This window comes from Garra rufa, unplaced genomic scaffold, assembly GCF_049309525.1.
Source record: "Garra rufa unplaced genomic scaffold, GarRuf1.0 hap1_unplaced_385, whole genome shotgun sequence".
Lineage (NCBI taxonomy): Eukaryota > Metazoa > Chordata > Actinopteri > Cypriniformes > Cyprinidae > Garra > Garra rufa.
This window is the reverse complement of record NW_027394652.1, coordinates 1-14,612: the sequence shown is the minus strand read 5'-3', so window position 1 is coordinate 14,612 and position 14,612 is coordinate 1. Positions and strand designations below refer to the sequence as shown.

At 37.7% G+C, this 14,612-nt stretch overlaps 1 protein-coding gene across 1 annotated transcript; it reads right to left on the bottom strand.

The window, feature by feature from the left end:
- Positions 1-7,357: 7,357 nt before the first annotated feature.
- LOC141317140 (acetyl-CoA carboxylase-like) lies at positions 7,358-14,573 on the bottom strand. Its single transcript, XM_073832948.1, has 8 exons — positions 14,462-14,573; positions 14,246-14,381; positions 13,984-14,161; positions 13,635-13,747; positions 12,411-12,565; positions 12,149-12,319; positions 10,543-10,679; positions 7,358-8,678 (listed from the first exon to the last, which is right to left on the bottom strand). The coding sequence occupies exons 2-8, from the start codon at positions 14,286-14,288 to the stop codon at positions 8,552-8,554; spliced, it is 924 nt and encodes a 307-aa protein (XP_073689049.1). The 5' UTR covers positions 14,289-14,381; positions 14,462-14,573; the 3' UTR covers positions 7,358-8,551.
- Positions 14,574-14,612: the final 39 nt, after the last annotated feature.

Sequence of the window (14,612 nt, the reverse complement as noted above, 5' to 3'; positions counted from 1 at the left end):
GTAAGAAAATATTTTTATTAGGACACATTAAATTGATCAGAAGTGAGAGTAAGGACTAATGTTACAAAATTCTATTTCAAATAAATGCATCTCTTTTGAACGTTTTATTCTTTGAAAAATCCAAAGAACCCTGAAAAAAATAAATAAATATATATATATATATATATATATATATATATATATATATATATATATATATATATATATATATATATATATATATATATATATATATATATATTATATATATATATATATATATATATTATAGTTTTCACCAAAATAATAAGCAGCACAGCTATGTCGATAATTTGTTTAATTTGTTAAATTTTGAGATTTTGCTTCCATAACTGGTTTTCTTTTCACTAGTCTGAAAGAAGACATCCAAAGCACACAAGTTTTTTTTCTTACACAAATACACTAATAAATAATATTTTCATTTAGCAAGGTTGCTTTCATCAAAAGTGATGACAAAGACATTTAAAATGTTACAAAAGATTCCTATTTCAGATAATTGCTGTTCTTCTGAACTTTCTATTCATCAAAGAAACCTGAAACAATTCTACTCAGCTGTTTTCAACATAATAATAAATTAATATTATAATCAGAATATTAGAATGATAGAATGATGGTAAATGTAATTTATTTTGTTTTCTCGGAAACATGTAAGTAACTTTTGTATCTTCTGAAGGGCAGTACTAAATGAAAAAAAAAAAAAGATATTTAGGCAAAATGTACACATCTTCATTCTGTTCAAAAGTTTATACCACTGGCTTTTAATGCATTGTTTTTCCTTTCAGAGTGAGTGTTTGAACCTTCTGTAATAGTTGCATATGAGTCCCTCAGTTGTCCTCAGTGTGAAAAGATGGATCTCAAAATCATAAAGTCGTTGTTGGAAAGTGTTCAAATACGCAAAAATGCTGCAAAAACAAAGAATTTGTGGGACCTGAAAGATTTTTTTTCTGAAGAACAGCAGGAAGTTTAACTGTTCAGGACAAACAAGGGACTCATGAACAACTATCGCTAAAACAAACAAAAAAAACAGCTTGTGAAAAAACAGCTTTACCTCATACTCTCTCAGTAATTTTTGGTGAGGATGTTTTAAGGGTTCTAGCATATGCTGCACTGGGTTTGGAGAGGTGTAGAGGAGAGAGATGCAGGATTAAAGAGGAGAGGTTGGATTGATGAAGAGGTGAAGGTGACGGATAGACTTGGCCTGGTGATCACGGTCACAATGCGGTGCTACTTGAGCACGTAGAGGACAAAAACATCATGCACTCAAGGAGGTGACAGAAAAAAATTAATTGTGCTGAACTATAATGCATGCACACTCATCTTTAAGCAGACCAGGAAACAGAACAAACTCTATTTGTCTTTTAGTGTGTGTGTGCCATTCAGTTCACAATATTCATGCAGTCTGTAAAAATGTAGAAAATTAGTTCAAGTCCAATGATAATGCACAGTGAAGACTGTGTAGCATATCATCGTAGTGGTCTGATTTTAACAGTTAACTTACTAATAACACTAGGAGGACTGTTATCAGAGTAATAGATGACACAAACTGAAGCCTGACCCGAAGCCTCACACACAGTAACACATGTGCCTGCTGGATTGGTTTTATTTACATAACAATCGGTGAACTACAGTAGTAATGATGTATGCCGATGGCATCAGAGAGTGACCGGTGACCTTTGCCGATGAGGAATTCTAGGCGACCTTTTCCTCATGCAGCCAGAACACGCTTCCCTCTGCCTGCTTACGCAGCCACTCTGCCGTATCTCAACTCCGGCTCCATAGCCCCGACACGCACCACTGGCCCCATGAATGTTAATGCCGACGTTGCAGGATGGGGTGCACTCTCTCTCTCTTGCACATGGGCAAGCAAGCAGACATGCAGCATACAAATTCTTCTGGGGCTTAAGAGATAATCACAATGCATTTGCCTCTGATGGGGTGATGGTAAGAGCTGGGGATTCTGAGTTGCATGAGGGTCCTGGGTAAACCTCATCAGCAGAGATGGGTCTCAACTTTCCCCTTTGATCCTGAGCATCTCTCCTTACCCCTCTGCTTCTCCGGGTTCTGTTTGGATCAGAATGTATGCGCTGTGTGACGGCGGCAACGTGCTGTAATCCTGAACGCTGGTTGTGCATTTCTAACAGGGATTTCGGATTAAGGATGGGCTTGTTAGCTTGGCCTCAGCACTGCCCCTCAGGGACATTAGCACCTCAAACTCAGGACCGTGCTTGTGTGCTTTTGTCCTCTGTGCATTAAATAGGGCCATAGTTTATCTATTAGGATTTGTGGCCTTTAGTCATGGATGGTTTAAAGGGACTGAACAGATTGAGTTCCTCATGCTACTTTGATGTAGATTCTTTTCTCTTATTTTATACCAGGTTTTTTTTTTCAATTTCACGATTTTTCTGCCATGGAATGCTGAAAACAGCCAATAATATGTTTAGAACAAATTTACACCTTAATTCAATTTTAATAGTAGAATTAATGCAATTGCTTTATGAAAGTATAAGCTTCGCATTTCTTCACATTTTTTTCTTCTTCTCCGCCTCCGCTGCTCATGAAATCTATGGCAGCCCATAGAAAGTTTGGCACACAGATAGAACTCAGATTCTCTAGTGCCACCACTTGTCCAAAATTTCACTTATGTTTATGCTAATAACTTTTGAACCATAAGGTCTAGAAGGAAATTGGCTGATGCTGTAAAAAAAAAAAAAAAAAAAAAAATCCGCTATTTTTAATAGTTTGAAAAACCTACTTATTTGAACTCATCCTAGACGGTTTGTCTGATTTTCACTAAAATTGGCTCAGATCATCTTTAGACCATCCTGGCAAAATGTTATAGAATCCAAGTTGATTAGTCAAACCGTTCTCAAATAACGCACTGATGAATTTAACGAAAAAGTACGCAAAAATAGATGTAAGGCTATATCTCTGCAACACTTCAGAGTATTAGGACCAAACTTGCTGTGTGTTTTAATAACCATGACCTGAGGCTATTTGCACAGTTTCGCTGCAGCAGCACCTAGTGGAGATATGAAAAACGACTATTTTTGCTTATAACTTCTGAATGGTTAGGCCAAAACCATTGTTTGTCAGTATGAAACGCAGTATGTGTCTTCAGCACCATGCCTGGATAGTACTCAAAAAGTTTCATGGCAGGTTATAATTATAAAAGTTATAATGAAATTTCCAAAAGTGCTAGCTTTGAGGTTACTAGCCTATTGAAATGAAACTGGTCTTAATATATTCCGTGGGTCATGCCGAGAACATAGATACCAATTTTACCAATTTATGTTTGAAACCTACTTTTCCTCCTAGACCGTTGGTCTAATTTTTATAAATTTTGACTCCTCATCTTCAGACCATGCTGACAAAAAGTTGTTTTTTTTGACGATATACAAAACGGTTACTGTTGTTAACCCATCAATTCGCTGAGTCTGTCTCTGCTAAACTCTGACATAGACACCAAATTTTTTGCACGCCATTGTCTCACACTGACCACGCCCACATCAATTTGGTAACAGTGCCACCTATTGGTCAAGAGTAATAAACCATTCATTAACCATTAACCATTAAGAATGCAATTTCTAGCCTATTGTAATGAAACTAGTCTTGAGATATTTTTTGGGGTCATGCCAAAAACAGACACCAATTTTGCCATAATCAGCTGAACTTCCTGTCCGCCATTTTGATTTACTTTGAACTTTTTCGAACTCCTCCTAGACTGTTGGTCTGATTTTCACTCTGATTTTAAAGGAACGCTCCACTTTTTTTGGAAATGGGCTCATTCTCCGACTCCCCCCGAGTTAATAAATTGAGTTTTACCGTTTTGAAATCCATTCAGCCGTTTTCCTGTTTCTGGCGATATCACTTTTAGCATAGATCATTGAATCCTATGAGGCCAATATAGCATCGCGTTAAAAAATAACCAATGAGTTTCGATATTTGTCCTATTTAAAACTTGACTCTTCTGTAGTTATATCGTGTACTAAAACCGGCAGAAAGTGTAAAGCTGCGATTTTCTGGGCCGATAAGATTAGGAACTGCACTCCCATTCCAGTGTAATAGTTAAGGAAGTTTTCTGCCGTAATATGGACGCAGCAGGCGCAGTAATATCACGCAGCGTAACTGCCAATGTGACCGGCTTTTTGAAATTGTGACCGAACTTCAGGCACTGCATGATTTTACTCTTGATATTACACTTAATCAATTTAATGCGTCCTTGCAGAATAAAAGTATTCGTTTAAAATATAACATTTGAACAGTAGTATACTGTGGAGATATGAGTATTATATTTACATATGTACATGTGGCCAGTGACAAAATCTGTTGGTTTCAGCAGAACAGTAAATGTTGCATTTGAGTTGAGAAATACAATGTGTTCAACTTACTGTGTTCTGATTGTTTTCAGGTCTGAGCTGTTTCGTTCCCTGTTTGTGAATGGTCCAGTGATGGCACACTGACTGAAACTTCGGCCTTACCATGGTTAAACTGAATTGTTCTCACACTTCTTTAGCTGAAATCGTTTTTATTTTGTGAACACCTACAAATGAAACTAAACTTTTCTTTTGATTTGTAACATGACACATTTTATTGCCTGTTTGTATTAAATTACCATTTTGTCAACAAAGACTGTTTTCATTTTTTACTTAGTATATGATCACATGTATGCATCTCTATTTTATCCTCTCTGAACACATTCTATAATGTAATCTTGATTAAAGGTATCAGAAACCTTCTCATCCAATTATCCACAACAAGCTTCGACTATTGTGGCTTCCATAGTTTTAATTGGGTATTGAATTGGCGTGATTCAATTTGGTCTGTCGTAGTTGGGAGGTAGTATGAGAATAGACAGTGAAACCCACACAGAGGGGACTGAATGAGAGAATGATTGTTGAATTGATAAATCAATGGAAGTGTGTTCCCAGATCCTTCTGTCTGGCATTTGATTTCTCTCAGGACTAAAGAATAGCATGAAGACAAGCACTGATTATCTTTTTGGTAGAAACACAATCACCAACCTTCAGGATTTCATCACAGCCTAGTCTCATTTGCACACTTTTATTGTGTATTTTTCCCATCCTCTCTGACCTCTTGCAAATCATTAAATTCGCAGAATGATTCCAGAACCCACAATGAAGTCCTGATCTGAATCAAATGATATGTAGTCTGCACTCCCAAGTTTTGATTTAAAGCAAACGATTTGCGAACCCATCCCGAAGTTCCAATCTAAACCAAATGATTCGCAATCCGCACTCCTAGGTTCTGATCTAAAGCAAAAGATTCACAAACCCAGCCGAAGTCCTGATCTGAATAATGATTTGCGAACCATCATTTCACATCAGGACTTAAAGCACAGAATGTGAATTATTCAATTCGCAAAATGATTCTAGAACCTTCTCCGAACCCTCTCCAAATGATATGCAATCTGCGCTCCCAAGTTTCGATTTAAGGCAAAAGATTTGCGAACCCGCCCCGAAGTTCCAATCTAAACCAAATGATTGCCAATCCGCACTCCTAGGTTCTGATCTAAAGCAAAAGATTCACAAACCCACCCAAAGTCCCAATCTGAATAATGATTTCCGAACCATCATTTCAGATCAGGACTTGGAGCGCAGAACATGAATTATTCAGTTCGCGGAATGCTTCTAGAACCCTCTCAGAAGTTCCGATCTAAATCAAATGATTTGCGATCCACGCTCCTAGGTTCTAATCTAAAGCAAATGATTTGCGAACCCACCCTAAAGTTCCGATATAAATCAAATGATTTGCGATCCATGCTCTGACGTCCCGACCTTAAAAATGATGCAAACCATCATTTCAGATCAGAACTCTGCAATTGCAAATCATTCAAATCGCGGAATGATTCTAGAATCCACTCCGAAGTCCCAATCTGAATTAAATGATTTGCTATCTGCATTCCCAAGTTTGATTTAAAGCAAAAGATTTGCGAACCCCTCCCAAAGTTCCGATCTAAACCAAATGATTTGCGATCCGCACTCCTAGGTTTTGATCTAAAGCGAAAGATTCAGGAACCCACCCCGAAGTTCCGATCTAAATCAAATGATTCGCGATCCACACTCCAAAGTCCCGATCTGAATAGTGATTCACGAACCATCATTTCAGATCAGGACTCGGAGCGCAGAAAGTGAATCATTCAATTTGCAGAATGATTCTTGAACCCACTCCGAAGTCCGGTTCTGAATCAAATGATTTGCGATACGTGACTTGAGGTTCCGTTTTAAATGGATTCTCGATACGAAAAGTTTGATCCAAGTCAAATGATTTGCGATACGCAACTTGAGGTTCTGATCTAAATCAATTGATTCATGATACATAAAGTTCCATTCTAAGACAAATGATTTGTGAACCCACTCCGAATTCCTGATCTAAGTCAAATGATTTGCGATCCGATTGGAGCGCTTCGAAACAGTGAATCATGTTGCAATGCAATGGTTTTTAAATGGTTTTTGAAATCATTACAATGTCAAACCACTATTTCAGATCAGGACTTGGAGCGCAGAATGTGAATTATTCAGTACGCGGAATGATTCTAGAACCCTCTCCGAAGTTCCGATCTAAATCAAATGATTTGCGATTCAACCTCCGAAGTCCCGATCTGAATAATGATTCACAAACCATCATTTCAGATCAGAACTTGGAGTGCAGAACGTGAATTATTCAATTCGCAGAATGATTCTAGAACCCTCTGAATTTCCGATCTAAATCAAATTATTTGCGATCCATGCTCCTAGGTTCCGATCTAAAGCAAAAGATTCACAAACTCACTCAAAGTCCCGATCTGAATAATGATTTACGAACCATAATTTCGATCAGGACTCGGAGCGCAGAAAGTGAATCATTCAATTTGCACAATGATTCTTGAACCCACTCAAAAGTCCCGATCTGAATCAAATGATTCGTGATACGTGAAGTTCGAATTTAATTCAAATGATTCATACATGTGAGCCACTGAGGATGCAGTGGATTAATTTCGTTTTCGATGTTGAGCTGTAGCTCATTATCATTTAAAGAGACTTGCTGTGAACTGAGCTGTTTTTGACAATGTAAAATGGTGGTGTTTTACATGACCATTGAGGAATTTGAACTATATTTATTTTGCAGACATTTCATAAAGACTCTAAAGGATCATACCAACTTGTGGAAAATTGCACTCTTTAAGATATTTCAGAGAGAAGGGAAGTCTCACATCAACTAACCACTGGGGTACCTCTGGGTTCGGTACTTGGCCCTTTTGTATAGTGTGTTAAAGAAAATCCTATTTTCTATGAAATGATGCTGTACATTCATTCAAGAAAGAGCCACAAAAGTCAAATAATTTAACATGTCAGAATTAATGATTTTATTCAGTTATTATTTTAGAGGCAATCACAGCTTGCCACGGTAAACAGGAAATCCTCCATTTTGCCAAGGGAGACAGCTTTTGTTCTCTTCAGTAACATGTTTAGCAACACTTATAGACACATGAGACAATCCACCAACTGTTTGGTTGACTGCATGGCAGCAAACACGACGTTAATATCATTGATTTAAACAGTAGTTTTAACACTGGAGTGGCAGCTTGTTTTCCGGAGCATCATGACTGCCAGTTTAGATTGTGCGTAACACTCCAATTGCTCAAGTATCCTCTGCCACCTCCATCGGTTTCGTTTAGTATATTTCTACACTGCACTCCTTATGTCATTTCAGAATATGTGTTGTAACAACAATCATGTTCTACATTTATGCACTTACAGTACAGTGTACTACGTTGAACTACAGTGTGCAGCACATAGATCACTTAGACATGACTGTTAAATAAGTTATTAATGACTTCTCAGCATTATATAATCTATGCTAAAAAATAAACATCATATTTATAAGTACAATACCAGTGGATGCATGTTTAAAAAAAAAAAAAAAAAAGATTATTTTTTGGTTAAGCCACAAGGGAATGAAACAAGCGCAGTCACAATATGATGCGGTCATACGGCTCAATCGACCATCCTGCATGTGAATAATAATACCACGTCTACATAACAAACGATGCGACGAAATACAGCTACATTACTCCTAAAACAGGAGTGATCTAGTTGCGACATCGCTTACTCTCAGTGTGGACAAGAACTGTTGTAGGAGAAAGTGTAAAGTTAATTTTAAGTTGCAAAGTTCTCTCATATACAGCATCTACTGCCTTTCAAACAAAAATATTCTATTTTTTTTTTTAAAAGTGAAGAATTCCTAACAGCAACTTTGGGAAGCTTGTTTCTACAATTGGTCTCTGTTCAATCTAAGTCTCTAAGTGCACTTGACTAGACTGCAAAACTATAAACACAACACTAGTGTTTCTAAAGGTGCGCACTGATGTGCATTCATACGTACTGACACTGAGTATCTCTGTTATGACTCGTACTTTCAGAATCATAGCCAACAATGTTATGTTGCATAACATTACAGCACCGCCATGTTGGCTCCTCTAGCTCCAGTTTCTAGTAGCATCAGGCTTCTTAGATGACTGTGCGCAAACAGGGGTCTACGATGACGCAGGGGCATCCATGGTGGACAGGATTCGGACCACCTCAGCACGCTGCGTGGGGGAAATATGCTGGGTCATGTGAACAATAGAGTCCATGGCCACTTCAGGGTTAGCTTGAACCAGGCTAAAAAATGAAAAACAAATTGTTTATTAAAAAACACAATATATACATTCAACAATAAATAAATAGTTGTGTAAAAATGCGATGCAACGCATTGATCTGACTCGTTGATCTTGAAAATTCAATGCAGTGATTTAATAATCTGTAAAAACTACTATTTTTTATTCAAAACAATCCATCAAATCCAGATCTCACAGATCAGACGGCTTTGAGCCTAAACAAAGTTTAAAGTCCAACATTTAAGGCATGATGCACAGTCGAATCAATTACACAGCTTTTCTCCACAAAAAATGTTGAGAAGAAAGCATTTTAAAATCGTTCCTGTTTATCATTTATATATTACCATCTAACTAATATAAACCATTTATGGGCCACTCTACAGAACTGGTGCAAACTGCTGTCCCACAACCAAAAAAACGCATTTAAGTATTCAAATCTTAGATGTTTACTAAGATACTTCTATTATCTATTGAATCACAGGGTAATATTTAAAATATCAGTAAGCTTATTATATATTAAATTATCATTTAGTGTGTACTTTTAATTGGGAGGTGGCTGTCCCGAGCCCTAACCTCTACATTTCAACGTATGAAAATAATATTGAAATAATTTCTGTATTTTTTTCCCCCCACTGTTCTTTTTAAAAGTATCTTTTTGATTCTTTTAAAACGTAAAGTTAAAAAAAATATACATATATTTTATTATCCCACTTTTTTTTCATGTCACTACTGAAACTGTGTATGTTTTAGTCTATTGGCTGTGACTGATTTTAACTACACCCCTAAATTTATGATCAGAAAATATTTCTGTGTCCCCCTCTCTCATAGCTACAAAGTGTGAGTAGATAGACCCCATCATTTTGAGGTAAATGTGTGCAAAAGTCTGGAAAATCTGTGTGTAACTTCAAGGAACGTCACTACTGAACACCTTTTTCTGCAATTAAGCACACTTTTTTTTTGGGAGTTATTCCACAACATATAGTTTTTATATGTGTACAACTGTCCTGAACTGTGCTTGCTAACAATGTGCTGATTGGCATCTTTGAGCTAGGTTTAAAAGTATCTAAAATTGTCATTACCGAAACATTTGGTGGCATTTTGCTAGTGACATCTTTGTTTTGTTGGGTGTTATCCCATAAAATTGTCACTACTCAAACAGTCATGGCCGAAACATGTCATCACTGTTACGGTAGTGACAAAAGGGAACAGATAATCCTTTATTTGGGGTAAATAACGACATTTTTTAGTATTTTAGTATGTTTTAATATGCAGGTTAAAATTCTGTAATCACGTGTTTGCTACCAAACCATTGCTGTCACTACCGAAAACGTGCAGTCACTGCCAAAACATGGGAAGTTTTGTCAAAAATAAAGTATACTGAATTATCAACTAAGATGTTATGATTGTGTTTGCTTCAATGTATATTTTAACTAATGAATCCTAAAGTTTGAAATCGGTATGATCAACTTTTTGCCTTTTACAAAGAAAAAATGGATTCAAAATACAACAAATCTCATAAATTACAGTTGAAATATTGTTAAAAATAGAATCAAAAATATAATAACCTCTGGAAAAATTGTAATAAAATTGCAGAAAAAAATCTATTTACAATGTAGATACAAGCAAAATCTTAAATAGTCAAAATAACCCTTCTAATTAAATTACTATTACTGTGTTTCGGTAGTGACAAATTGGTGAAAAAGACAAAAACTTTGTGAAAATACAATATGAGAATTAACTGCACAATTGCTAGAAATATGTACCTTGGATATTATACAATTTGCATACATTTTTACACAAGGACCAATTCTGTAGAAATGGCCCTTACCTGTGTGTATATGATTTTATGGCTGGTGTCTGGATGTTACCTGCGGATCTGTTTGAGGATGTGATCCCTGCGGATGTATTTGATATTCTCATCGATGACAGATCTGGCACCCTCTTCCTCTGCCAGCTGCCTCTCCAACCACTCCACAACATCCTCATTACTGTCCCACAGATAAGCCTGACAGAAACAAACAAAAGAATACATAAAGCGAATTAAAAAAATAAGTCAACACATGGAGCTTGTTTGAAACATCCTGCCAAACAAACTTTCTGACAATGTTTCTATTTGAAAACCAAATCACAATCCTAATCAACGGCTCTTCATTTAGGCTTAGGCCGATAACATCAGGCTGATCTGAAACAAAGCTGGACTTGTGCTTGTGAAGATTTGTTGAGGCGTTAATGGGCTTCCGCGCTTCTAAAAAAACGCAAGCACTTGTAGTCGGCAAGAACATTTAATGCCCCATATTAATCATTTTTAATCCGTTTGCTTTTAATTAAGAAACAGCGTGTTGCTCTGCTATCTGCGCGTGGCAGGGTGGAGATTAATTGTAGCTTAAGATAGCCCGCTCTGATTAGGGTAATGTATTAGTGGTCCAGACATCGTCTTCTGCAGATACTTTAACCTGCCCTGGGGGCTTGGCACTGCTCCAGGACCTGGTGTGGCGATTCTTCTGAGACCTATTCGGAGATCGGGAATGTTCTATCATCTATTCTGATCATTTCTAACTGTCATATATTCTCTGGTACACACGCCACTTCAAGAAAAGAAAGACTTGCTATCATTTTTCTTTCTTCATACAGTTCTTCTTACCAACTTTCAGCTTTTCACAGCAGTACATTTCACATTTAAAATGCACTAAAATACCAAAAAAAGTTTTCCGTAAAACTAGCAATTACAATTAACCAACTTAATAGGTCTCCTTTAAGTTTTGAACTTTAACAGTTAAGATTAACAGTTATGGGGAAAAAAAGTATGTAAACATGCAAATTGGCCTGTAGGTACATAGATTTTAGTGGAGGTTGCATCTGAGTGAGAAAAGTCAAGTAGCTCCGTGAGGAGTGGAAGAGGATCCCAGCAACAACCTGTGCAGCTCTGGTCAATTCCATGCCCAGGATGATTAAGACAGTGCCAGATAACAATAGTGTGAACACAATATATTGGACTTGGACACACTTTGGAGTTCACTTATAAGGTGTACACTTTTGTTGCCAACTATTTTGATAATAATGGCTGTATGTTGAGTAATTTTCAGGGGACAATAAATCTATACTGCTAAACAAGCTGCACATTGACTACTCTAAAATATGTCCAAGTTTCATTTCTATAGTACTGTCCCTTGAGAGGATATACTAAAATGGTTGCTTAAATGTGAGGGGTGTACTCACTTTTGTGACATACTGTATGTGTTTAGCCATATATATATATATATTTTTTTATTCTATTTGAAGTTGAGACTCCTTGCCCCACTGTACACATCTAAGAACTGAACTGAAGGGAATGGAAGAAATTGAGAAAAAAAAAAAAAACCTTGCCTAACAAATATACAAAAAATATATTTAAACATTTTTACACATTTGTGCAAGATTTTCGATGGTGATCTGGAGAAAAGAGATTTCTTTATGTAATAGTTTTTGGTAACGTACTTTCACAGCTCCCTCTGCTTCCACGAACCAGCGACGTAGCATGGCCTGAACCTGCCCGTCCGTCAGCTCGCTGTTAGCACACTGGATCTTCTTCTTAACCGTGTCCTCCAGCAATAACCTCCGCAAGCGCCAGTAGAAGAACAGTCGAGATGTCTGCCACTCTAGGACATCCTGAACACACACACAAATTTTTATTAATTTAAGGTATCACAGTTAATCGATTTAATTCTTGTATAAGTTACTATAAGAGTTGAGAACTAACAGTGATGACTCCTTTTTCCTGCATGCGGCCCGGCGTGTCATGAAGGTCGGCAAACTGCACAGCTACTTGATGATATATAGGCAGCAGGAACTCTTCTCTCTCTTTCAGTTTACTCTCCAGCTCTTTACGCTCTGACACACTCAATTCTGGGGTGCCTGAAAACATACACACACACACAGAATGGATAAATGTAAATTAATGATGAATGTACCAAAAAAGTAATTTATAAATAGGCCATTTTATGAGTCAGGCCAGTTTATCAGCTGACATTTAGCTGTTTTAGAGGTCTACTGCCCACCAGAAACATTTCTGGGTAGCAAGTTTGAGGATGAAAGGTATCACAATGGCAAGATGTCTTCAAATCTATCATTTTTTGTCAATACTGTGGCTTATACTGCATTGTAATTTTTTCACCTTGATGTAATTAAAAAAAAAAATACACAGTTTAAATAAATAAAAATCAGCAAACACTGTGGAACCAAATAAAAAATAAAACTTCCACTATTACCTTAGAGAAATGGCAGAAGTCAACAGGCTTTTCAAAATCCAAAATATTTTTGCATTTCGTTTTAAAAACTCTTCCGCCATTGTCTTGTCTTTTTCACCTCTGTCTTCTTGTCAGTCAGCTTGACTCACTCTCTTCACTTGATAAATAAAATCCGATCTGTGATGCGACTGTCGTTCGGCAAACTGCATAGAGCAGCCATGTTCAATTTTAATTGTATCGTCTCTTCTCTAACTGAACTAAATTATTTTTATTACTATAAAATATTAAAACGACGGTGGGGGCGGTGCCACGGTGGACAAGTGACGAAACCGATGTTGCGGACACTGGTTTCACTGTCAACACCGACTATCAGCAAGCCTAGTGCCACCTAACCGAGGGTCTCTCCAGGATCTCAAATCAGCCTGTGGCTGTTCAAAAGAGATCAATCCCGTCAAAGTCAATCATTCAGCATGGCTGCCTGCAACACCGCAGGCCACTATAGTGGCACGGTCCTCTTTAGTGACTGCTGAGGGGGTAATCGATCGAAGGAGGTACAGAACAGCAATAGCATCTGATTGATCTGAGACCCCTGTGATTGACACATCTCCTCAGGGAGAAGAGAAAGGGTCGACACAATCAGCAGAATGCAGCGATGAGGTGCTTTAATAGAACACTCATACATGCCCAATAAAACAAGATAGGATTTCAGTGGAGAGAGAGCACTGTAAACAACCTACCCAATCTTTCTGCAAGCCCTGTATATACAGGGTCCACCCGTCTCATGGTCTTTACCAAGTCTTTTTTACGGAACTTGATCTCCACCGTGCCTTCAGGCTCCAGAACGCCACCACTGCAGAACACACAGATTGATGAAACAGTTCATTCAATTAGCCTATTACAAATAAATGTTTGTGAAACACTGACGCTTTTCTTGCATTATCAAAATGGCCTACTTATAAGGTCTGACCATTTCATTTTTTTCTTAATTTATTCCATTCTTTAAAACAAAACAAAAAACACAACCAAACCATATTAAAAAAAATACATCAAAATCAAACAAAAAATACAATTAAAACTGGTTCTTACCGGCTGTCCTTATCCGCATACATCTCCATGTGGCGAGGGTTGATGGTTGGGTCTATGACGACCCATGATCCTCCCCTGAGCTCTGCTTGTGGAGGGATGTACACCAGCACTGGCTGGCTGTATTCTCTTAGCCCATCCACTATATACGCTCCAAACTTTAGTACCTGGTCATACATGTCTGAAGACAGGAGAGCATGAGGTGTTAGCAGAGACCATCGTAGCTCACTAAAGTGTATCCTACTTTATATCCTGTATCACTGACCTTTCATCCCTCCAGAGAAGCCCCTCCAGTTAGCAAACACCATGAGTGGAAGCCCCTCTCTGTTGAAATCTTTAATAGCCTGTGCAGTCTTAAAAGCAGAGTCAGGGAACCACACTTGCCCTGCTTGTTGGATGAGCTACAGGAAACAGTAGAGAACACTGGTCATCCTCCTGAAAAAAAGATCATGTGGCAGAGTGTGTGAGTGTTCTAAGTCACCTTGGCTTCTGAGTCCAAATTTGCAGGGTCTGCTGGGATTGATAGCTCTACTGATCGGGTTTCCACTGCAACTACTCCAGTCGGGATCCCGCCCAACCTACGATTGACAAGAGCGAATGATTGTTATACAGGGACAGATTGAACAATCGCT